General features: G+C 47.7%; 1 protein-coding gene across 2 annotated transcripts in view; it reads left to right on the forward strand.

The window, feature by feature from the left end:
- Positions 1–24,339, forward strand: part of Stab2 (stabilin 2) — a 140,066-nt gene that overhangs the window by 4,555 nt on the left and 111,172 nt on the right. For both annotated transcript variants that reach the window (XM_005374574.2, XM_005374575.2), the window contains exons 3-9: positions 2,429–2,544; positions 12,958–13,043; positions 13,891–13,960; positions 17,486–17,581; positions 21,512–21,637; positions 22,466–22,662; positions 23,253–23,386. In XM_005374574.2, the coding sequence (XP_005374631.1) occupies positions 2,429–2,544; positions 12,958–13,043; positions 13,891–13,960; positions 17,486–17,581; positions 21,512–21,637; positions 22,466–22,662; positions 23,253–23,386 (825 nt within the window). The remainder of the gene's footprint in view (positions 1–2,428; positions 2,545–12,957; positions 13,044–13,890; positions 13,961–17,485; positions 17,582–21,511; positions 21,638–22,465; positions 22,663–23,252; positions 23,387–24,339) is intronic.

The raw sequence follows: 24,339 nt of genomic DNA on the forward strand, positions 1-24,339 counted from the left end.
TTTTTGAGACAGGGTCTTCCTATGCAGTTCAGGCTGGCCTTGAGCTCACTTTGTAGCCCAGGCTGGTCTCGAGTGTGCAAGCATCCTCTTGCCTCAGCCTCCCGAGTACTGGGATTACAGTCGTATGCCACCACACCCTGCTATCCTACCTATTCTCAACATGCATGCACAATAAAATTTTGCATTAATCCTCTGTTTTAGAATTGAAGACTTTTGTCTGTCACTAATTTATGCTACAAATTGAAGACTGGTTCTTCAGTTTTGTTTTATGGTTTTGAGTTTCTTGTTCCTCCTTCTGATCCTCCTTCTCTTCCTCCTCCTCCTTCTCCTCCTTTTCCTCCTTCCCCCTTCCTCCTCCCCTCCCCTTCTCCTTGTTTCTCTTCTTTTTTTCAGTTCTAGGGGTTGAACCCAGAGCATTTACACTGAGTTACAGTCCCAAATCTTTTTTATTTTTTATTTTGAGACAAGGTCTGGCCAAGGCGCCCAAGTTCAAGTCTAACTAGAGGTCCTCCTGCCTTAGCTTTCTGAGGTGCTGTTATTACAGGCACGTGCCCCCACACCTAGCTACATTTGGAGGTTTTCTTAAAATGACTTTATTGAGGTATGACTGACACACAAATCTCTACATACTCAATGTATACAACCTGGTCAGTTTGGGGATAATTATATACCCATGAAACTGTCATCACAATGATATCCATCCTCTCCAAAGGTTTTCCCCACCCTTTTTTGTAATAAGAACACTTGATCATAAGATCTACCCCCTTAGCAAATTTTTAAGCACACATTTTCTAGTCAACACTATGGTTAACTATAGGCACTCTTACGTACGGCAGATCCTTAGGACCTACTCATCTTACATAGCCAATATGACCAAGAGCTTTGGACCCTTTGACCAACACCTCATTTCCCCATCCTTCCATCCCATAGTAACCCCCATTATATTATGTGCTTCTATAAGTCTGACTATTTTATATTTCTGCTATAAGTGAGGTTATATAGTATTTCTTCTTCTGTGCCTGCCCAATTTCACTTAGTATCATATCATCTAAGTCACTCATGTTGCTTATAAATTGCAAGATCTCCTGGCTAATATGCAGATTCTATATCTCCACATTTTCTTTCCATTCATCCATCAGCAGAAGCTTGGGTTACATCCATGTCTTGGCTATCATGTGTCATGTTACAACGGACATGGGATATACACATTTCTCTTTAAGGTCCTCATTTTAACTCCTTGGGATACATTCCCAGAAATAGGATGGATGGATCGTATGCTAGTTCTGTTTTTAATATTTTGAAGAACTTCGTCCTGTTTTTTTCACAGTGGCTGCACCAATTTACATTTCCACCCAGTATATGAAGGCTCCTCTTCCTCTGCATCCTAATCAACACTTGTTGTCTTCAGGGCTTTTGACAGTAGCCATCCTATCAGGTGTGAGATCTGTCTCCTTCTGGTTTTGATTTCTCTTTCTCTGATAACTTGTGATGCTGGGCAATTTTCATACAGCTGGTGGCATCTTGCACGTCTGCTCAGATTAGTTCTTGGGAAGATATTCATTTGTGCCCTTTGGTTCTTCCTTTGCCCACTTCTGTGAAGAAATGTCCCTGATCACATTCTCAATCATACTGAGAAAACTGTCACCTCCACCGCCGCTTGACTGCCCATAAACCAAGCAGTTCTGCTGTTAACCAGCTACTTTTCAAGGACTGGTTTAGGAGACAACCCTGAGCACACCCTCACACTACTCTTGACAACAGCCCAGTTGAAAGGAAATGACAGTAAGGGACCATCTGTAGAAACACTGAAATCTGGAATAAGTCAGACCAGCAGATCCCTGTAAATAGAGGCTGGCGTTTTACCTCCATAGACTCGCTCTTCTAGAGCTGTACGTCAAGGAGTACTGTAAACTGTTCAGAGGAACCCAGCGTCACATCTCCTACAAGGACACAGTGGTAGGTGCTGCACACCACAGTACACCGTCTCTGCCACAGACACCTCTACACCTGGGGTATCTGTAATAAATATACAGTAGTGATTTGCTTTATTAGGCCCACAGCTCTTATGCCTTGTGTAACTCATGGTGCTTGCCTTCTCACCTTGGCAGCTAGGACACTCACTGGTGAGTTTGAGGTCCATCTCCAGCACGTGCTGAGGCATAACATCGTTTATTTCATCTGCTAAGCTCATTTCTGATACCATTTTAGTTTTTTCCTTCTATCTTCAGTGTTTCTTGAATTTTTTATCCACTTCTAACGGTTAAAAATAGCTCATGATTTAGGTTCTTTCTACCTAGAAAGCCAAATATGCTCAATCTATATTTTTTAAGGATAGCATAAATAACAAAATAAAAGCCCAGGGCAACCCCACCGCCAAGTTCACTGCATTGTTCTGATCATGGGCTGACCCCTCTCTCTGGCCTCCCAGGTATACCTTTAAGGTAGATACGTACTCTCTGGCTCTCTCCGGATGCCGACACATCTGTAGGAAGAACTATCTCCAACCGCAGTGCTGTCCAGGCTACTGGGGCCCAGACTGCATGGGTAAGTGGCAAGACCTTAAAGACAGAATATCGAATTCTGTGATGTTAAATGTATAATGCCTTAATATAAGGAAACTGTGAAGGTCACTATATAAAGTTATATGCAGTGCACATAGGTATAGGAATTACTTCTGAAGAGTTTCTATGGTAACAAAAACTACTAGTAAATCTTAGTCAATGATAGACTCAGATCTCTGTAATCATGCCTAATATTTTTTAGGTAAAATTGAACTTTCATCCTTGTTATAGGTCATTAGTACTCAGCAACTCCAGATTTGTTGTGACATGCAAATTATTTTAAATTCTCCCATTTTGGTAGTCCAAGTCAGAAATTGTAATTCATGAATTCACTACTTGTCCCTTATCTTCTAAGATGAAGTAAAAATACCCCTTAAGGTCATTTTAAGTCGGGGAGATTAACCTTAGGCTCTGCAGCATTTTTTCCCTGATTAAAGTAATATGACCAAATTATATACAGCTTGTGAAGCTTAGAAAAGTATGAAACAGAAAAATATCAATTTATGTTCTGTCTCAGGTTGGGAAAGCTTGAATATTCTGACTTATTTCAATCTTGGTCTTTTTCTATATAACTCCTAAATCATTGAGCCCACGCTGTATGGACGACGTTGTGTTCTTTCTGTCTAATTAATGATGAAGGTGGTTAAATGAACAATAACTCCCACTTATTCACCATGACTGACATTAGGTACTAGAGCCGTCCTTGGCTCTTTATTATCCAATGCAATTCTCGGAACAAATCTTTGAGCTAGACAGCTTTATCCGCATTTTGCTTATGAAGAGTCAGCTCTCTGAGCATTACCTTTTGCAAGTTTCCTTTGGGGATGAGAAATGATAAAATAAGTTCAAGTTCAAGACTTCCTGCCACCAAAGGCTGCTCTCTTGTCTTCTTTGCCCATTGTCTGAAGCAGAACTTCTCAAGAAGAGAAAGAGAGAGAGAGAAACAGTGCCTCCGCATTTCCTTCTATCCTCTTCCACTGGGAGACCCTTCCAGCTTTCAGAGTGAATGCCTAGAGTGTGTTCCTTGTCCGGGGAAGGTCAAGGCTTAGGATTTAGACATCCTGGCCCTTCTCGCTGCTAACCACCCGGTGATAAGTTCCACCCAGCATGCTGGCACTGCGTATTCCAAAGAGCTTAGCACGTCAGAGTCAAATGCAAAGATTCAGGGTCTTTAGAGTGATTAACCTTGCAAGGTCTTTAGAACGATGAACCCGGACCTCTAGAGTTCAAGGACTTTTTCTCCTAGTTCCATATATGGTGGTGTGTGCTTTGAGCTCCTACAGACATCCTAATAGAACAGAAAGAATGTTTAGATTTATGGCCCCATTTCTAACCCATGGAAGCTAATCTGCTGCCAAGTTAGGAATCAGACACGCTGTAGACCAGAGCAGACTTTGTCTAAGGTAAGCGACAGAAGTTGCTGTGTCCACGGAGTGAGTGACTGACCCCAGCCAGGTGGGCGAAAGACAGAGCCTGTAACCAAGCTTCCGGTTTGGAACGTTTAGGCAGATGACTTCCTACTTCTGCCTCAGTCTCCTTACCTGTCAAATGAGGATAAAATGCCCTACTTTACAGAACTCTAGAAGAGATTCTTTCAACACTAACCCAAGTGAAAGAAAGGACTTTAGGAATAGTCTAAATGGGCTTCGTGCCATGGTGTTGAGCTATGTGTAAGCGAGTACAGTAAGTTTCACATCCAGGACCAGGGTGTAACAGAATCTTTGAATGTTCAGACGTTTCCTTTGGAGAGGTCTGGAGGCCAGAGACGCAAAACCTATGAAGACCAAGGCCAGGACGTTATTCCTGTTGTCCTCTCTTTGGGGCCAAAGGGTATTTCCCTTTATCTTCATATTCCAAACACACAGACTATCGTGCGAGGCTTCCTTCCTTTCACTCAGGAAAAGATAAATCCTCAGCTCAGCTGCCTCAGCCCTCACACTTAGAGGTGATGACAAGCGCTGTCTCGCCTATCGCTTTACACTTCCGCAGAACAAGGCCGTGTGGGAGCTGCTGATAGCGTGTTCTCCCCACCCGCCTTTGAGAGGAGACGCATTCCCAGCCTCCACAGGGTACCCACTCCCTTTGCCGGGCAGCCACAAGCACCCTTACTCACCGACGGGGGTGCTTTGGAAATCATGTCGATAGTGTCTTCCTCAAATAAGGAAGGAAAGCCATGGTCAGTGCTGAAAATCTGAAACTCACAGAAAGCCACAGTGGAAAAGAGTTAGCCACTGTTTTCTAAAATGCAGAATAAGGCATGAATTCTGGCACGGAGTGGAGGACAGTCCCTGACATAAGATGGTCTTCCTGCTTGAAGTTAGCTTGCTTCTCCCAATTAAACTGGTACTGTTTTGTCAAATGCGCAGAGGAAGTCCTTGCTCACTAGTGCAGAAACATATTTTAACTTTGAAACTTAATCATATTTCAATAGCAAATACTCTACTGACAGAGAAATAGGGTTTTCTTTTTCAGTACTGGAGATTAAACACGGAGCCTTCACATTAATACTAACTCTGTTCCCAGTTCTGGTTTATTTATTTAGTTTTGTTTTGTTATTGTTTGGTTTGCGGGGGTTTTTGTTTGTTTGTTTTCTTGTTTTGGGGTTTTTTTTTTTTTGGAACACAAGGTCTCACTAACTCCCTAAGTTACCCGGGCTGGACTCAAACTCATGATCCTCCTGCCTCAGTCTCTCAGTGGGCTGGGGTTACAGGCGTGCATCACTCTACTCAGCTTGTAATAGAGTTTTTATTTGTTCATCTTGTTCTTTTATTGCACCATGAATTTATGCACTTTGTATAACAACTCAAAGCAGTAGAACCCCAATGTATGCAAGGAGGTCACACCTAAGCTCAACTGCGGCCAAAACAATCCTTTTTCAGAGACAAATGGTCTTGACGTTTTGTTACCAAATTCCTCAACATTGATTTTTTTTTTTTTTACACTACATGGGTTGCAAATCACAAACAACGCAGATCCAAGGGCATTCTCCCTGACTTTCATTTTTCTTCTTTGAGTGACAAATAGCACTGAGTTCACGGTCAGATCTGTCTCACTCCATTTTCCAGGCAAATGATTGCATCCAGAGCTACACAGACACGTTTGGGGTCTGATTTCTGCGGCCCTTGTGCACCAAGGTTTTAAGCAAAGGTAGTGATGTGGAACAGGCACCTCTGGGTCTTTTAGGAGATCGAGTCACAGGGGGGTCCCTGGCCTCTTGCTGGGCAGGAAGTTGATTGTCTGCCTGGCTGATGATTTGCTGACAGCTTACAGTGGCTGAATCTGCTGCGTGGCAAAAGTCATGATACCAGAGACCACCGGAGTCGTGGTGACCCGAGGGAAATGTCACAACAGCCTCAATCTTATCAGCACCTTCAGCCTCACAATGCCTCAGAAATGCCCTCGTAGCACATTCTGTATCTCTCTCAAGGGCAGTTGCTAAGAATGCTAGTTTTCTTCTCTTCATTCTTTTTTTTTTTTTTTTTTTGGTTTTTCTCCGGTACCGGGAACCGAACTCACGACCTTGCGCTTGCCAGGCAGGTGCTTTTGCCACTGAGCTAAATCCCCAGCCCCTTCTTCTCTTCATTCTTAATGGGGGTTGAGATGATAGAAAATGATTTGAGAAGCAAGAAATAAATGTATCCTTTTGCCTTACAAATGTATTTAAAAACCAAACAAGTATTTTCACATATTCTTAAGATACTGTATTCAGGCCATAAAATGAGGATTCCTTGTACCCCCCACATGCTTGCCACCTTCTTCCAAAGTTCCTTCCAAGGTTGGCCCACTCCTAAAAATCAAGCCTTTATTGAGCACCTACAAGCAGACTGCACATGTTCACAGATCTGATAGGACCTACTCCTACTCACGTGCATCATACATCCCTAACTCCAAGAGGCTCCACGGACACAAAAGCAGGTGGGGGAAAGCAGTTGTTCCTGGGAGCCCAGGTGAGGCCTTGGAGGAGTTGGGCAGTTTGTCCTGTGGGCCTGTGCAGCTAACCCTGGTCACGTCCCGAAGGCCCAGCCTCCGGTCACCATCACACCAGGGCCAAGGGCTTCAGCATACAAACGTACAGGGTGTGTTCACATTTACACCCTAAGTCTCTGCCTCGGCCTCTAGCCCACTGGGTTGCTAGTCCCTGGAAGACAGAGAGAGGAAGGAGCAACTCCTACAGGGAAAAGTGCGGCAGTGCCTGCAGAGTATTTGATGTAGAGGCTCAGGAAAACCCCCAGGACATAGAAATTACCAAGCAGCCTTCAGTCTTAGCACTGCCAAGCGTCCTCTGACCCATGAATGGCTGGAAGGTTGTGCGTTTCAAAACAGAACTCACGGGGCCTCGAAGCTTCAGAAATAAGCACTTATGACAGTCTGGCCAGTCCTTCCAGACCACAGCAAGAGCTGTGTGGGCTTTCTTAATGCCCTGGACAAACCTTTTTTTATTTTCTCATGAAAACAGAGAGAAATCAAATCATTACCTGTTTTGAAAATAGTAGCAGACATTTAATGAATGTTGAATAAATCCATCAATTCAGTCAATGGCTTGTAAAAAAGAAATCCTGCAAAATATTGTTAGCAATCTAAGCAGAGAAGCACAATGAAGCTGGGCGTGGTGGCACACGCCTGTAATCCCAGCACTCGGGAGGCTGAGGCAGGAGGATCCTTGCAAGTTCGAGACCAGCCTAGGCTACAAAGTGAGATCAAGGCCAGCCTGAACTGCATAGCGAGACACTGTCTCAAAAAAAGGCAAAAAAAAAAAAAAAAGAGAGAGAGAGAGAGAGAGAAAGAGAGAGAAGCATGATGACAGGACTTTAAAGTCAGGCAGAGCTGGGCAAGAATCTTATCTCTGAACCTATCCGCAAAGTCACCTAACTCCCAAACCCTCTATGCCTCAATTTGCTCTTAGATAAGATAGTGGTAAAAACCACATCACAGCGGCACTGTGCAGGGTCTAAGTAGGTCCCCCAAAGAGGAGACAGGGACCCCAAGCTGCCCGCATATAGTCGGTTGGTAGACTCTTGTTGAAGAAAAGCACCCTGGGGTGCACCTGGGGGACCCCCCGGAGGGGGCACCTTTGATTTGTCGTCGTTTCCTCTTCTCCCCACATCTGGTTCTGTGGGGATCTAGTCACGGGCAGTAGGGGTGGTGCAGGCGTTTCCTAATGTGCACAAAGGCTGTCTTGCCTCTTGTATTCGGCTAGGTCCTCCAAAAGGAGAACCAAGACAGGGATAGAGAAGCGAGAGATGAGTAAGAGGGGAAGTCCGCTGGGAAAACCGGAACGAAGCCAGGGGGCGCTGTTGCACCGCAGCGCAGCTCGGCCCCATTTGAACCAGAGAGGACGCAAGGAAGCCAGATGGATGTATCTTTGACTGTGTGCAGTTCTAGGACAGTTTGGTGAGACTGAAGGGAGGTCTTCCCGCCAAGGTCACCCAGCACGGGAGCCCCGAGTCTTGCAGCCACGGGCGGGCCTGAGTGCCCGCTATGCTTGCTCTCTGGGCAGAGGCAGTCGCAGGAAGTGGCTCTGAGCACACAGGGTGGATTTTGAGGCACCGTCGTGTCCCAGTCAGTGACAGCCACACTCAGAACGCCAGTGGCATAGACGATTCTCCTAGGGACATCACGGTCATCTTTCTCGCCATGATACTCACACGGGCAACATCGTCTGACCCATTCTACGTCCCCGGTGCTAAATGATGTCTGGCTGCTTTAACGCTGTCAGCTTTGCCGCTCTCAGGGTACACTGCCCTGGCTTGCCTTGAGGACCTGCCCTTGTGACAGTCCCCCTCCCAAGTGATCCAAAACTGCTGGGCCAGGGCAGCTTCTCAGAGAGCGCCTAAATGATTACCATAAAAGGCTCACCAACTCCCGGGACTTCCTAACACAATCACACTCTGGGAGATGGTGGGGAGGGACGTCCCCAGCTTCCGGGACCCGCCTTCAGCTGGAACAGGGCTATATTCTCCATCAGCCCCCTGCCCCATTTGTTTCCTGCTGTGTGTGCGGTGACAGGCATGGGCGGGGGGCAGGAGGACCCAGAGGAAGGAAAAGTCAAACTGGCCTGCCAGGGCGAGTGGGAGGGGCAGGGGAGGTGCGGAGCGGAGGGCTCCGTGCTCGGAAGTGGAGTAGCCTGCTGGGGCTGGAGGGAAGAAATGGAAGGGGGAAGGGGCTGGCGCCATGCGTGGAAATGGGGGACCCAGCCTTGGGTGCTGATGCCAGCAAGTGCAGTTCCCGGAGGGTATCTCGGCCAGGCAGCTGAGGGCACGGCTCAGGGTGCAGGAGGCCCGGCGCTCTCCTGAGCAAGCGACAAAGCCGGGCGCCACCCAGGGGGCACCTCGCACAAGCCGCGCTGGGACAGGTGCAAGAATGGGCTCCAGAGGTCCCCACCTTCCTCATCCCGCCCAGCACTGGCTGTCCCCAAACACCAGCACTAGCGAGAAGGGCCCAACAGGAAAAGCAAGCGGGAGAGCTGGGCGACAGTGAGGGCTCTATGAAAACGCTTGCTTAGCGCCCTGTGGGCACGGTGGCCTCCGGGCTTACCTACTTGTCAGAAGAGCTTCCAGGCCTCTCCTCCTCTCCGTCCTCACCTCCTGCAGCTCTTCTTCAGGCAGAGACAGAAATCTTATCGAGACCCTTGCTCATGAGGTGGCTGCGAGCACCTGTTGTGGCCAGAGGTAAATCACTAAGTCCGTGCGGGACAAGGCTGGTTGGGGTAAACGTTGAAAACCTCCAGGAGGAGGTGATGGGAGCACCAGGTCTCTTCCCAGACAGCCCTTAGCCCCTTCTAATCAGGCTAATCTGGTTACCTGTGAATCCATGACTGTGTCCTCCCTCACCTGGCCGGACCACGGAAATAGGGGCAGATATGTGTGTTCACCCTAACACCAGGTATGATCGAAAAATAGGAGTTATGATTAAAAAAACAGGATGAATGCTAAAGTTTTTAAAATGCATTGCAGTAAGAGACACATTGCCACTAATCCCTCTTAAAATCTTCCCCCCTTGCTTTAAACACTCTTACCCCGTCATTCTTGCCACTTTCTGCAGCCGTGCTGGAAGTCCTCTTTCCTGAGTGTCTTTAGTGGCATGGCTTCTTGGTATCGTGTGTCAGTTTGAAGGAGTTTTCCCTTCACGATCCTTTTGACTTTGGGGAAGTCACAAGTCATACAGTGCCAGATTCGTTGAATAAGGTGGATGAGGATATACCATGATGCTGTCACCAGCCTGCCTTCCCCCTGGACGGCACTCAGCAGCAGCATACACTGTATTTTTGACCACACCTCATTACGACACTCACAGAAGAGGACTCCCAGAACTGCTTCAGAAAGTAGCAAGAATGATAGGATAAGTGTGTTCAAGGCTACGGAGGGTATTTGGAGGCTAGTTAATGGCAATGAGCCTCTTACTGTAATAGATTTTTTAATAATTTAAGCATGTCCCACACCTTACACACCCAAGACCTTTCTTAGGGTTTGGTTCAAACGAGTGCTTGGTAAATTATTTCATGAGAGTGGTTAACTGTTATAGTGCCAATCTAAAGTAAATAATTTGATCAATAAAACAGAGCCAAGAAGGAGGACAGTCACTCTGAATCACAGTCGCTACTATTTCTTGGGCACCAAACACTTCAGTTCCAACCCCAACCTGCCAGGAAGACAACATTGTCCCAGCACCGTTTAAGCTGAATCTCAGAGCGGGGCATAGAGTCTGCAAAGGGACAGAGCTAGCCAAGCGCTGGGCTGGGATTCAAACCCAGCACACGCTGAGTGGAATGTCCTGGCTGATTCCGTGACACCCTCTCCTCCCATGTCACCCCTTGCCCTGTTGGAGAGCAGCCCAAAACAAGCTCTTATTTCTTTAACGCTTAGCTGCGCATTATTGTCTTCTCCTGCCCTCATCTCACCGGCATCTCTGCCGTCTGCACTGTGGCCCTGGGCTGTGGCCGCTGCTCAGTGCGGCTGTCCTAAACAGCATAGGAGACTCCGGAGCTCCTGCCAGGCTGAAGCCTGGCTCTGCCACCGGCCACAGACTCAGAGTGTGCAATTTAGACCCTGACATTCTGAGTGAGTGCAAGGGAGAAACAGGAACAGCCAGAGAGGAACCCATCTGTGGATGAGAACTTACCGCTCACCTCCACAGTACCTGCCCGTGACAAATGACCTTTCAAAGAAAGATCATATCAAGGGAGGCAACAGCATCTCTTCCAGAGAATCATCTTTCTCTGTGCTCAGAAGTCTCTTTTTCCAGAACTGTGGCTCTAGTCTGAAAGTTTGAGTCCTTCTGTGCATTCATCTGTTTTCTGTCACTGTAAGGAAATATCCGAGGCAGGCTGACTTTATAATGAAAAAAGTTCCCTTAGCTCAAGTCTCAGAGACCACAAGGGTATGGTGTTTGCATCACTTATCCCTGGTGAGCACCGTCATTGCTGTCTGAAGTCAAAAACACAAACAGGGTAGGAAGAAGATGAGGGGGCTCTGACTTTAGAACAACTCCCTTGCAAGAACTAACCAGAATCCCACCAGAAATACACCTCAGGCCCTTCTGTGGGCTCAGCCCCAGTGGATCCAAGGATCTCCCAGGAGCCTCCCACAAATGTCCCACCAGCTGCCAATGTCACCACACTGAAGACCAAACCTCCAGCCTGTGAACCGTGGGGACACCCTGAAATTCATACATTGACCTCTACTCATCACTGTGATGCTATCTCAGGATGAGACCCTCGGCAGGGGGTTGGGTCATGAGGAGAGAGCCCTTGTGAGTGGAATCAGTATCCCCATGAATAAAAAAGGCCCCCGCATGTGCCCACAGTGCTCCCACTGTGTGAGGGTGAGCTGCAGAGGCTCCATCTATGAACCAGGAGACCGGCCTCCACCAGACACCAAATCTCTAGCAAATCATTGTGTGCAGAAGCCCCCAGGCTAAGGAACTGTGCAGTAGTACCCTGAACTAACCACAGTAACTGCCCTTGCATTTTCTATGCCTTTTCATGATGACTGGGGGAAAATATGGTAAAGTAAGTGAAAGTAAGTAAGAAAGCTCTGGGCAGAGATCTCTTCCCAGGTGAGCAGGAGGGGAGGGAGCAGTTAGTTAGGCAGACACTTCCAGCGAGGACAGGTAAGGAGTCTCTTGTTATTGTTGCCAGCCTATTGACCTTGGGAAAGTCCCTTAACCACTCTGTGCCTCTTTACCCAGCCAGAAAGTGGGGTAACAGCAGCACATAACTGAGGGCACTGCTGTGTGCTGTGAGCACACCCGCCCTCCATTAGTACCGGGAAGCCTGCATCTCTCGCTTGCAAACTTGAGTGCGGGTAAGGCCCTATCCTGCCTCGTTCACACAGACACTCTCCACACCCACTGCATGCTTTCAGCGTGGTGCTTGCCGATCCAGATGGCTTGCTGCCGGGGCGTGAACTCACCCAAACTGGCCCTCAGTGTGGAGCAAGACCTGAGCCTTTCCATCATCACCGCAGTAGTAATTTCCATGTGTCGCTGATCACTGCTTATATTTTTCTGCTTGGTTTGGGCTGTGTCAATCTGGCTTTCCTGCTCCTTGTTTCTTTGCCCAACACAGAGTCGAGCACTGGGCTGTTTGATGAGTGACTATGGGACCTTCCAGGAAATGTTGCTGAAAGCCTTATTTCAGATCATGCTCAACTCGGAAGTGCAAATCCATGCTTGTTTGGAGTGGGCTTCTTTATGAAATCTAAATCCCTTTCCTCATTGCTCTTCTGTCATGAGGGCCCATCCACACACGGCCACTCCCACGTTCCAGCCCACCAACCTTTCATTGTTCCCAGAAGAGCCCATGATCGCTTATGGCTCTGAGATGGTATCTTACACTCCTGTTCCAGAAATGCTCTTCTGTCTAAGGCATAAGCAGCTCCTACTCTACCTTCAAAACCCCAGCTTACATAACTCCTTGGGAACGTCTCTCAGACTGACCCAGGAATACCAATAGCTTCCCTCTCGGGGTCCCTACAAGGCCCTATGTAGCACACTAAGAAGCCTGGCTTTTGAGTCATGCTTAAGGGCTGAACTAACTGCCCAACTTTGCAATCTTATGAAGTGCAAGACTCAAGGCAGGTTATAGGATCGCTGTGCTAACAGCAGAGGGTAGCAGTGGGAATCACTTAACCAGATACTTGCAAAATGTATAGCAAGTGCTCCGAAATGGGAGAGCGAAGTCTCCTAGCACAACACCTGAATATGCTCAAATCCACCCGCTTACGCATCTGCCTCTCCTGTGAAACTTTGCGTGCCACCAACAGGGTCTCCAGGTAGCTCACATCCCTGGCAGCTAGCACACTAGCTGCCTCGTGGTGTCCAGTGCCTGGCTTAGCACATCCTCACAGGAAACCATGTGCGGTCTTGAGTGAGTGAATCCCACTGTTTGTTTCCCTAGAGTGCCCGGGAGGAGCGGAGTCACCCTGCAGTGGCCGGGGCAGCTGCGCAGAAGGTATGGACGGAAGCGGAAACTGCTTCTGCCAAGTGAGTTCACAAATGTGCTCCCCCCCCCGCCTTTCTGGTCCTCATTTCTTACCTACCGGCGCCCCTCGACACACACACCCACAAGGTGGTCTCCCAAAGAGGCAGTGGCACATGTATTGGCATCAAAAATATGTTTTCTCCAACAGAATGACTCTCAGAGGCTGGGGTTCTGATGCGAGTTAATTCACTGCTCCGCCTTAACCAGAGCCATCTGTTAAATGGGGTTGAAGGAAAATCTACGCAGTGAAATTTACTAAAGAAGTAAAACAAGGCCTTCTATGTAAAGATGCTTTGTGGAACTCTGCAGGGCCACAGAAATTGCTGTCATTGTCGCTGTTAAAAATCACTGCTGTTATCAGGCAATGCCTTAGTGTCCTTTGCCGACTACTCCATCTACCACTTGAAGGATTTCTTTTTCTCATGAAAGTGACTTTTTGCGCACAAAGAAATCCTTCTGAAAGGCATTGAGCTTCACTGTCTTCAGAAATGCAAAACTAGAAAAAAAAAAAAAAAGAAAAAGATATGCAAAACAGAAAGCGTTTTGTTTTCGTCCTCGGGTGCCACTGGGATGCGACTGTCAGCAGTTGCTATTTCTATCACTGGGCTCACAACACAGCTTCCTTCCCTCCAGCAGGGCTGGAGCCCTGCACAAACAGTGACGCAGGGATTCGTGCACTCCTCAGCACACCAAAAACAGCAAGGATACAGGAGGACCCAAGAAGGAGTTTAGGGGAAGATACAGCTGGGGAAAGAAATGCTAACCAAACTCATCAAGGGGACAAGCGGGGTCTCCTGGGGAACACAAGGCTCCCTCAGTCTGATGTCAGCCCTCTGGGGTGTTTTGCAGGAGGGCTTTGGTGGAACAGCCTGTGAAACCTGCGCCTATGACTACTTATTTGGACCCAACTGTTCCTCAGGTATGTCTGCCTTTTGTGTCATCAGCACATTTGGGAGGGTTGAGAGCCCCCTGAGAAGCCCTTGAGAGGAAGCATGAGATGCTCACATGTAGCCCTTTGTGGACGGGCAAACAGATGACAGCGAGTCTGGTGAGATGTAGTCACTGAAGAGAGCGACGGCGTTTTGGTAGTCCTCAGCACTTGCAGTGGGCGGGAAAGCCTGCTGGGACACTTGGGAGGGACACGATTTCCTCTCCTTCTGCAGGTTCCAAGATCCAAGCTGCCCCTGTACACACACACACCCTTACAGGAAGTCTTCCTGGACCCTGATTTCAGCGTAGACCCAGGGATCTCTAAGTCCATCGTGGGTCCTCCACATTCTGACATTTCCCTTCCTTTGGGGAGTTCACAGAAGATTGTCTGCAGAGGTCAGAGACTGCTGGCTGCAGATTCAATTAACACCCAACCCTTGCTTACCCACTCCCTCACATTCGTTTCTCTCAGAAGTAGACCTGAAGACAAGGATTTCAGTACAAGCCTTTTACGTCAAAGGTGATCCCAGGAAACACTGGGATCTGAGGACATGACATGGGGGGTGTGGAAAGGGCACATCGATCCTGCAGTTACCTTACCCATGGGGAGAGGGAACCCCAAAGGGCAGCAGAAGGCAAAGATGTGCACATCCTAATCTCTGAGACCAGGGAATATGTTACTCAATGCGGCAAAGGGGAAGTAAGGTAGCAGATAGTTGGCTAATCAGCTGACCTTAAAATAATAGCTTTTCTTGGATGATTTGGGGTGTTCAATGTAATCACAAGGGAGCTCGAATGTGGAGGAGAAAGGCAAAGGACTGGACATAAGAGTGACACTGTGTAAGACTCCACCAGCTATGGAAGAGGCCATGAGCCAAGGAACATAGGCACCCTTCCAAAGCTGGTAAAGGAAGAAAAGATTCTTCCTCAAGCCTGCAAGAAGGAAACCTTACCAACATGTATCAACACCTTGATTTCAGGACAGTGATTTTGGATTTCTCACTTCTAGAAATGTAAGATGATGAATTTGTGCTGTTTTAAGACACTAGGTGTCTTAGTCCATTTTCCATTGCTATAAGAAAATACTCGAGGCTGAATAATTTCTGAAGACATTAATGTTGCTCACAGAATAATGGTGGCTCTAGGGAACACCCCTAACTGCACCCCCTCACGGTGCATGGCACTTTCTCCAGGAGAGATCACACAGCAAGACAGGAAGCCAGGGAGGCAGGGGTCTGTCTTGCCCTATTATAACAATCCCTCTCTCCAGCACTAAGTAGGGTCGCAGAAAAACTACCAACTCCCTTCTAAGGCCACACCCTATGACCTATGACCTCCCACTAGGCTCCATCTCTTAAAGGTCCACTACCTCTTAACATTGAACACTGAGGACCAAGCTTGCAACACTTAAACCCCCAAGGGACAATCCAAAACCACATCCAGATCACAAGTCTAAGATTGCAGTGATTTTATAGCAGCCAGAGGAAATGAATATACACAGCCATCAGGGGACAGTTGATGGTTCCGCACTCCCAGGATCAAAGAGCTCAGGCTGGGCAGCTGTCCTAAGGTTCACACAAAACCCACAGACAAAGAGCAATGGATGCTGGAAGCCGGCTGAGATGTACTCACCAAAGCTCACAAATGCAGGTGTGGTAGAGACAGTGTCTGCTGGATCCACGACCCTCCAAAAGGAATCTATTGGGCAGCCTTTCACCAATACCACCTTAGTTTTGGCTTTCATAGCAAAAATTAAATTTGGTAGAATGCTCCAATTCAAATTTTTTTTTGCAAGAAATCCTACACATACTGACATCCCACCCCAAAGTTTGCACACTCTGTATTAAATTCCCTCTGCAGCTAGAGTCTTGGGGTCCTTCTGGTCCATGAAGGCAAAGCACCATTGTGTCTTCTTCTCCAGCAGCTTCTACAGTGGTGCTGCCTGGTAGGGATGCACTGCATTGATTGGCTGAATGAATACATAAATAACTACACGAAGGAAGGAAGGAAGGGAAGAAGGGAGGAAGGAAGGAAGGAAGGAAGGAAGGGAGGAAGGAAGGAAGGAATCAATGATGGCTGGCCATTTCCATTGTCAAGGGCCAGGGAAGCTTGTGAGCCCTTTTAGCCAGGTGTCCGCTGGCCGCCTGTTGTATCATCCATTGTTGCTTTGGTCCTGAGGAGGTGGCACTCCAGCCTGGAAAAGGGACAGCTCTATTGGGGCAGTCTATTTTTAATGCTGACCTTACCCCACTATGAGAGTGCTCTCTAGTGTGGGTTAGGGATGATTCAGAGCTGCACTGACCGACAGTTTTCATCTCCCCAGAGCCTCACTCCCAGCTATTGAGAATGCAAATCCCACCTTTCATAGCATGACTCCTGAATCAATCCACAGCCGTGTGTTGTTCATAAGAACAGAACAGCACTAAGCACCTACTCAGTGCCAGGCAGTGAACAAGGAGGCTTCTCAGAGTAATCTCTTGAGCCCTCTGTGCACCTCCTTAATCAAGTGAGTGTCCTCATTTTGTGAGTGATGAAGCAAAGAAGTCACTGGAGTTCTTGGAGCTATGATGGGACAGAGGCGCGACTCAGCCCCAGGTGTCTGACTCCAGAGCTGGGTCCCTGCACCATCCTGCTCCTGACAAGCACCCACCACATGTTAGACCCCAGAGAAGCAGCAGGGACCCTACAAGGGATAAGATTAGGTCCTGAGGGGCTGGAAAAGTGACCGGTGACAATGGTGCCATATGCACAGCCTGCATGAGATGCTAAACTAGGAGAGGGTGCATGCTGCTGTGCCCCAGCTTTGTTGTTGTTGTTGCTGCTGCTGCTGCTGCTGCTGCTGCTGCTGCTGCTGCTGTGGCTGTTGTTAGTATTGTTGTTGTTGCTGCTGCTGCTGTTGCTGTTGCTCCTGCTGTTGTTATTGTTGTTGCTGCTGCTGTTGTTGTTGCTCTGTTGTTGCTATTGTTACTGCTGTTGTTGTTAAGACAAGGTTTCCTTAAGTTGCTGGTTCCTGGGCTGGGTTCAAATTTGAGATCCTCTTGCCTCGGCCTCCCATAGTGCTGGGATTACAGACAGCCCTAGCCCTGCATTCTGTTTGAATCCTTGATTGTCCCATTCATTCCAGAAGTTGTATTTATCTGTATAGATCGCTGCACCCAACAATGGCTGAGCCTATGGTAGCTATTCTCTTTGAAGTTCAGCAGGTGTGTAAGATAGGAAGTTAATCCTCATGTCAAGGAATTGAAGGTAAAGCAAAAAGTGCAAATACAAAAAAAAAATTCCAATGCTTCTGATAGGCCAGGTTTGCTTCAGACACCAGTCACATGTGGGAAAAAACCTCAGCTATTAAAAGTATGCGAAGCCAAGGTTCAAACGACGGTCTTGAGGACTTCAAAGCCCCGTGTCCCTATGCCCTCCTGCAGATTCTCAGGAAGGGATGTCTGGAAGTGCTCCCTCTCAGAACCTTCAGAAACCATCTCTTCCCAGTAATGACAATCCCGTTTTCTACCTGCAGTGTGTAAGTGTGTACACGGTGTGTGCAACAGCGGCCTCCAAGGCGATGGGAGCTGTGAGTGCTACTCTGCCTACACCGGCCCCAGCTGTGATACACGTAAGTCCCGCGGCTTCCTCAATGCCATGTCAGGAGGCCGGACACAAGCCTTGGCGGAGAGCTTATGGTCGCAGCTCACTAGGAGGCGGAGATGTTGGCTGTTTGCCTAGGCCAACTTTGGGCCACAGTGGCGGGCAGTCAGGGATAGCACTCCAGGGCCCTGGTGAGCACAGGCTGGTGGGCAGAGGTGCGGGGGATGCAGCCTGGGACACACAGAGTCTACATGGGGACAGTTGCCAGAAGGTGAGCACCGGGCCCAGGACAGGATACAAGGTGCCCCAAGGACAGTGCAACTGGGTGCACAGCTGGGACACAGGGCGCCAAACAGACAACGGAGCTTCAGGTTGACGCTGCAAACCACCCGTTCCAATCCAGACTGGGGTGAGTAGGTGTCCTCTCTGTGACTCCAGTCAGCACCTTCCCCAGCCACCCCTGTCTGCCCAGTGACTTGGGAGCAAAGCCTTCTTGGTAAGAAGCAAGACTAACAGAGAACATGCTCAGATGTGCTTCCAAGTGAAAAAATATTTCCACACCACCAGAAGATAAACAAGAGGCGATGGCAAAAAAAAATTTGCAATTCACATCGCAGATAAATTTTTATAATAGTATGAAGTCCATGATCCAATTGTAAATAGAGACACAGGAGAAGCTAAGACTCAGAATAAGAAATGAAAGCCAGAAATAAACACAAAAAGGCCAATAAACCCACAAGTAACCCCATGAATACAAATTCAAACCATACTGAGGCAGGGTAAGAATTCTGGAGGTTCAGTTCTGCTTTGGTTTCAGGGTGGTTTTTTCCTTTTTTTTTTTCCCATCATATTACACAGATTAAAAAGGCAGATAATATCTATGGATCTGAGAAAAAGGCAAGGGTGAAGTGGATCCCCACAGCCTAGGGTGAGGGAGTTAATCACTGAGTTTTAGGGGATGCATAGGAGCTGCCGTGGCCCAGTTCTGGGATTTACCCTGGAGGAAGAAAGGTCTAAGCACCAGCCATAAAAATAAGTACGAGGAGGAACTCACGGCATTTTGCTTGTAAGAAGCAAACCAGCTGAAGGAAAACTTGAAAGCTAAGACTGGTTAGAACAGAGCCAGCTGCTATAAGAAATAAATACAAAAATTCAGTGGCTTGACACTGGGAGCTGGGAATTTAGCTCAGCGGCACAGTGCCTGCCTGGCAAGCGCAAGGTCATGAGTTCAATTCCCGGTACCGGAAAAAAAAAAACAACAACAACAAAAAAAAAATCAGTGGCTTGACACTGTGGTTCTAACACCACACACCAAGGCAGCCCTAGGTAACTGGATAGTTTAAACTGTTGAGGGACACACAGTGACACATGCTGGATGCCGCCAGAACTACTAGCCTGAGTCGGTTAAGAACATGAGGTCGATTAAGTTCATTAATCAGTGGTTCTGAATTTTAGTTCCATGTCATGACATGCTATCTTTGCCTAGCTGTGTTTCCAGTGATTGCTATGATAAAAAGCAAGCAGTGATGTAAAAAAAATCAATGAAGCCGGAAGTTCTAGTCCAATCTGATTCCAGAGTTTGGGAACTTGAGTAGTGGGTCCAACAGACTCCCATGGTTCATTTCAAAGTAAAGGTGGTAACTTAAGAATGAAATTGAAATACTTCTATTTCTATTGAGCATGGCACTTTTGCAAATGGCTACTAAGTTCTCATGACATAATTACTGAGTTGTTTGGTCTATAAATTTTGTAAATAGACCTACTAGGTACATCTTTGTGGGCCCAGGGAACTCAAAACCCAAAGGCACCATGGACTGAGACATCCAGAGAGCTCTGGGTTAACAAACAGAGGTGGGGTCCTCACGCATGCGCCTGTCCATGTGGGTTTTCTTGGCTGGTTATTCAGAATCAGATCCTCTGACTGTGACTCTGACACTGTAGCTCCTCAGAGTGCTCGGCCTCCAGCCATGGACGGGAACTGAGAGGGCAGAGAAGCACCTGCTCGTTACAGCTTCCACTCACTACTCCATCATAGGAACTAGTCCATGACCCTACCTGAATCCAAAGGATACTGGACAGTGGAACCCTGGAGGGACAGCCTCTTCTGTGCCTCCTGTGCTGTATGGAAGGGGTGGGAGGGAATTCTCTCTGAGTTGCTGATTCAGCCGGCCACCCCCGGGAGACGGTTCTTAACGGGTCTCGCATGTGTGCACATCTTGCTGCTGGTTTTCCTTGTTCCTGACTGACTTTTCAAAAACGTGCGTATGTGGAATAGCTGTGGAAGACACAGTGTCTCCCTTGGGAGAAAAGGGAAGGCATGCTTGCTCCCTGCACCAGTTACAGATTTATGGCCTCTCAGCTCCATGTCCACCCTGTGCACCTACTCTGTGACAGTAGAGGTGGATTTTATACAGATTTCCCCTCTACCAGCCAGCAAGATGTGGAACCTTATCCATAGAAGGTGCTGCAGAACGGTGGGTTTTGTTGTTTCTGGTCTGGCTCACGCACCAGGGTCTTGGAGAACAGCTTTTCTCCATTTGTTCTGCCCTACTCTATTTTCCCAGAGCCAGGTTCCTGCAGCGCTCATCTTCCCCCAGCACTTGGCCACTGAGCACCGCCCAGGGCTTGATCCGGGCAGTGGTGGCATAGGCAGGAGCCCCAGATGGCACAAACCTGTGCCTCAGCCCAGGGATATGTTGTTCTGCATGCTGTCTCCTCAGTCCCACACACATCTGGAGAACTGGCCACCTTGCCTTCACCCTACTCAATCCGTCGAGAGGTGCCCAGGCCACGTGGGGAAGTGCACAGCACTTCTGAGGGGTGGCGTCTTAGCTCCTACTCCCACTGGCACCCAGTGACCAGCAGCTCCGTGTACATAGTGAGTCCTGAGGCTGGGCACCTGCACGTAGACAACCCTCTCTGGTGCCCAACCAAGCAGATTTCCAACAACTCTCCCAAACAAAGAACTTCAGCGCCTTCTCCCCCACAACATGACCAAGGACTGCCCTTCCTGCTGACGTCTACCTCGCAGTCTTAGAGGGAGGAAGGTACCTATCTCAGCACCCTCCCAGGGGGTGGTTATATGTCTGCCATTCCTTTATTCTTTAGAATTCTTTTGGATGTTCACTAGCTAATTTTCCATAATTCGTTATATTAAAACATTACCAACTCAAATAAGCATGTGCCTGACCCCTCAATAATGGATTATCCATTGGAAAAATAAAAACAGAACATCTCATGAAACAAAACCCACTGCCTGTGCAGAGGTCAATCCGGCCCCCTTTGCTTTGCCTAGAGGAAACTGGGCTTGGCAAAGCTAGTGTCAAAACCTGATACTCTGCTTCCTGTTCTTCATGGGAGTAATAAACCATCCTTCATCTCTGATCCCAGAGTCTCATACTGTCCACCTACATCCATGACACTACCCCAGCCCAACTTGTTAACCAGACTCTTTAGAGTGCTTTGTAGTCCTCTATGTTACACTAACGTTACAAAATACTGTGCAGTTTTTAGAGGTTAAAGTAGCAGATCCTTAAAGACTTCTGTGATAGGGGCTGGAGGGTTAGTTCAGCAGTGCAGTGCCTGCCTGGCAAGCACAATGTTGTGAGTTTGATTCCCGGTACCAGAGAAAACCAAACCCAAAAAAAAAGACTTCTGTGATATGTTGGTAAACTAAAAATCAGTTTGCTAAGTATTTTCACAAGATTCAGTTTTGGTGAAATAATCATATAAACAAGTTTATAAATAAAGGTATTATATTGATTGTGCATATTGGTTCTTTGGGGATTGGGACTGAGATATGAGAATTAAAATACTTTTAGTCTTTATGTAGTCTATACTTTTAAAATCATAGCAGTGAACCTGCATTGCTTTTTAATAAAAGGAAATCTTATATTTTGGAGGTTTGGGGAACTGGTTATTCAATCGGTTCAAATACCTCAATGATCTTTCTGTACAGCTGTCCCTGAATGTGAGGCCTTGCTCTGCCCAGAAAATTCCAGATGTTCACCTGTGAGTAAGGACGAAACAAAGCTAGAATGCCGATGCCTCCCCAACTATGAAGGCGATGGCCGAAACTGTGAACGTGAGTAGAATTTCCATCTTGCCAGGTTCTTCACTGAGCTGTTTAGGCTTTTTAACAGCAAAACAATTCACAGCCTCCTTAACATTAGCTCAACCATGTAATATTAACCATTCCTCTTTTGCTCTATGTAGCTACGTGAGATAGACCAGCAGTGCAAGGCAAAAACCGTATCATGCCACAGCAATCCTCAATGAAGGACAATCTCTCCTCCTACAATCCAAGCACACATATTGACTTTCATACATTTTACATCATCTTCATCAATATTAGTATAAAATTTGGTGTTTCTTTTTTAAATTTTCTCTGTGTGTTTATTCTCCTTAGGAGAAGCCATACTGTGCATTTGTTAAGATGAAATCTGAAGCCAGACCCCCCTGGGTTCATGTCCCCTGTCTCTCTTTTACTAACCACAGGGCAGCTATAACCTGCCCTGTCTCAGTTTTTCCCTCCACCAAGTGGGCATAATAACAGAATCTTTTCCTTATACCATGATTATACACAGTACTTGAGTTCATTAATGTATGGCAAATGCTTAGAACATGTCCCCGTGTGTATTAGACACTCTACAAGCATTAGTTTTCTTTCATACTACTTCATTTCACTCAACATGTGGTGTAATACTATACAGCAGAATACTTGTAGCTACAATTTCTGGAGGCCAGATGTCAATCTGATGGGGCTGGGGGTGTCAGATGGGATGCAATGAAATGTTTCTTCCTCTCTTGAGGAAGTAGCTTTGGTTGCTGTGACCACAATTCACTCTCACCCGTGCTCCTTCTCTGTCCCTGCATATGCTCGCTGCCTCTCATTTTGTCACTGCTGCTGAAGCCATCAACCCATGCTTGCAACGACCCTGCCACCCTAGCGCACGCTGCACATACCTAGGACCAAACCAGTACAACTGCACATGCGGAAAAGGCCATGTCGGGGACGGCCGCGTGTGTCTTCCGGTGGACCCCTGCCAGACTGACTTCGGGAACTGCCCGCCCCAGTCTACAGTGTGCAAGTACGACTGGCCTGGGCAGGTGAGCTGAACACAGGCCTCAGAGCAGGACGAAGCCACCAAAGGGAAACTGGTGCCCCTGGCATCTCTTGCCTCCCCTTCTGGGCAATTTGACAAAATCATATTTCAAAATAAGAAAAATTTAAAAATAGCTGAGGATGTAGCTCAGTGCAAAGCCCTAGGTTCCATCTGTGTTACAAGGAAGAAGAAGGAGAAGGCGAAGGAGAAAGAGAAGGAGAAGGAGAAGCATACCCTTCATCTGAACACCAGTCTCTACTCACCTGTAGATAGTCTGAAATCAGAAGTAGGTAGTCAGGGAGGTCCAGGGTTAGGAAACAGAAAAGCTCAAATGCTAAATTTTACAAATAAGGGCTGTAAACTCCCCAATAGGTAAGGTACACAATCATGATTTCCATTTCTGAATGCTTTGGCAAGATTTTAGTTGAAGTGTATAGCTCAGACATACTTGGAGTCAGCTTTTATGGCCGAATTATAACGTGGCTGAGGCTTCAGAGGGAAAGTACCTGCCTGGTGTGCAGAATGTCCTGGGTTCCAGCCCAACACAGTGACTCACTAGGATCCTCTTTGTTTTTCTTTTCTTGGCTTCCAAAGTCTCACTGTGAGTGTAAGGAGCATTACCACAACTTCGTGCCTGGGTTCGGCTGCAGCATGACCAATATCTGCAAGTCTAAGAACCCATGTCACAGGAATGCAAACTGCACCATGATCGCACCAGGCCAGACCAAGTAAGTGTTCTCTGTCCTGGCTCCACCTTTGCAAGTGGCGAAAGTGCTGGCCGGTCAGTGCTGCGAGCTCCTGGAAGGGGAGGAATCGTGTCTCGTCCAGCTTCAAATCCACCCCAACCCTCATAGAGAGAGTGGGGAGCCTCGTGGATCCTGAAGGCCTTCTGTTTAATCATTGTGAATCACTGAGCACTTATTTCCTTTGTAAAGACTATCAGGGCCCTCTGAACCCCTGACTTGCCTTGATTTTTGTTTGGTTGGTTGGTTGGTTGGTTTTGGTCTCTTGAGACAAAGTCTTGTTTTGTAGTGCAGGCTGGCCTTGAACTCACTATGCAGCCCAGGCTGGCGTGCACTTGCAGCAACCCTCCTGCCTCAGCCCCGTGAGTGCTGGAATTACAAACATGTGCCACCATGCCCAAAAGCCTACCTGATTCTTGGTATGAGTGCTCAGAACAGAAGGAAACCACTGTGCCTGGGAAAACACAAACACTTAGCTGCTGAGATTACAGGAGCTTGACCGCTAACGTCCGTGCCTGCTTCCTCACTCGTGAAATACTGCTTGTTAGCAGTGTGCAGTGACACCAGAGACAGTGAAGCTGTCCAGAGGTGTTTCCAGGTTGCTGAAGAGGGGTTGGCTGTGAGGGAGAATGTTCGTGTAAAAATGCTTCCACGGGACGCTTATGTGATAGGAGAGTGCAGAATTTGAGTTTGAAGATGAAACAGGGGTGTTGGCCTGGTCCCTGCCAGATGCCTGACCTTGGGCAAGTGGCTCCGTCTCTCTGACCTCAGTTTTTCTGTGTGTAAATGAGCACAGTGGTGAGTTTGCTCTCCGCAGTGCTGAGTGTGCGTAAGGGAGTGAAGCCTCTGTGGGGACAGCGAGGCAGCCACGTGGTGCTGTGAGTAGTGGCTGAACTGAGGCTGGGGTGCAGGTGCGTGGTCTCCAGGCTGTTTTCTAT

This window comes from Chinchilla lanigera, unplaced genomic scaffold (assembly GCF_000276665.1).
Source record: "Chinchilla lanigera isolate Chin_1 unplaced genomic scaffold, ChiLan1.0 scaffold00004, whole genome shotgun sequence".
NCBI lineage: Eukaryota > Metazoa > Chordata > Mammalia > Rodentia > Chinchillidae > Chinchilla > Chinchilla lanigera.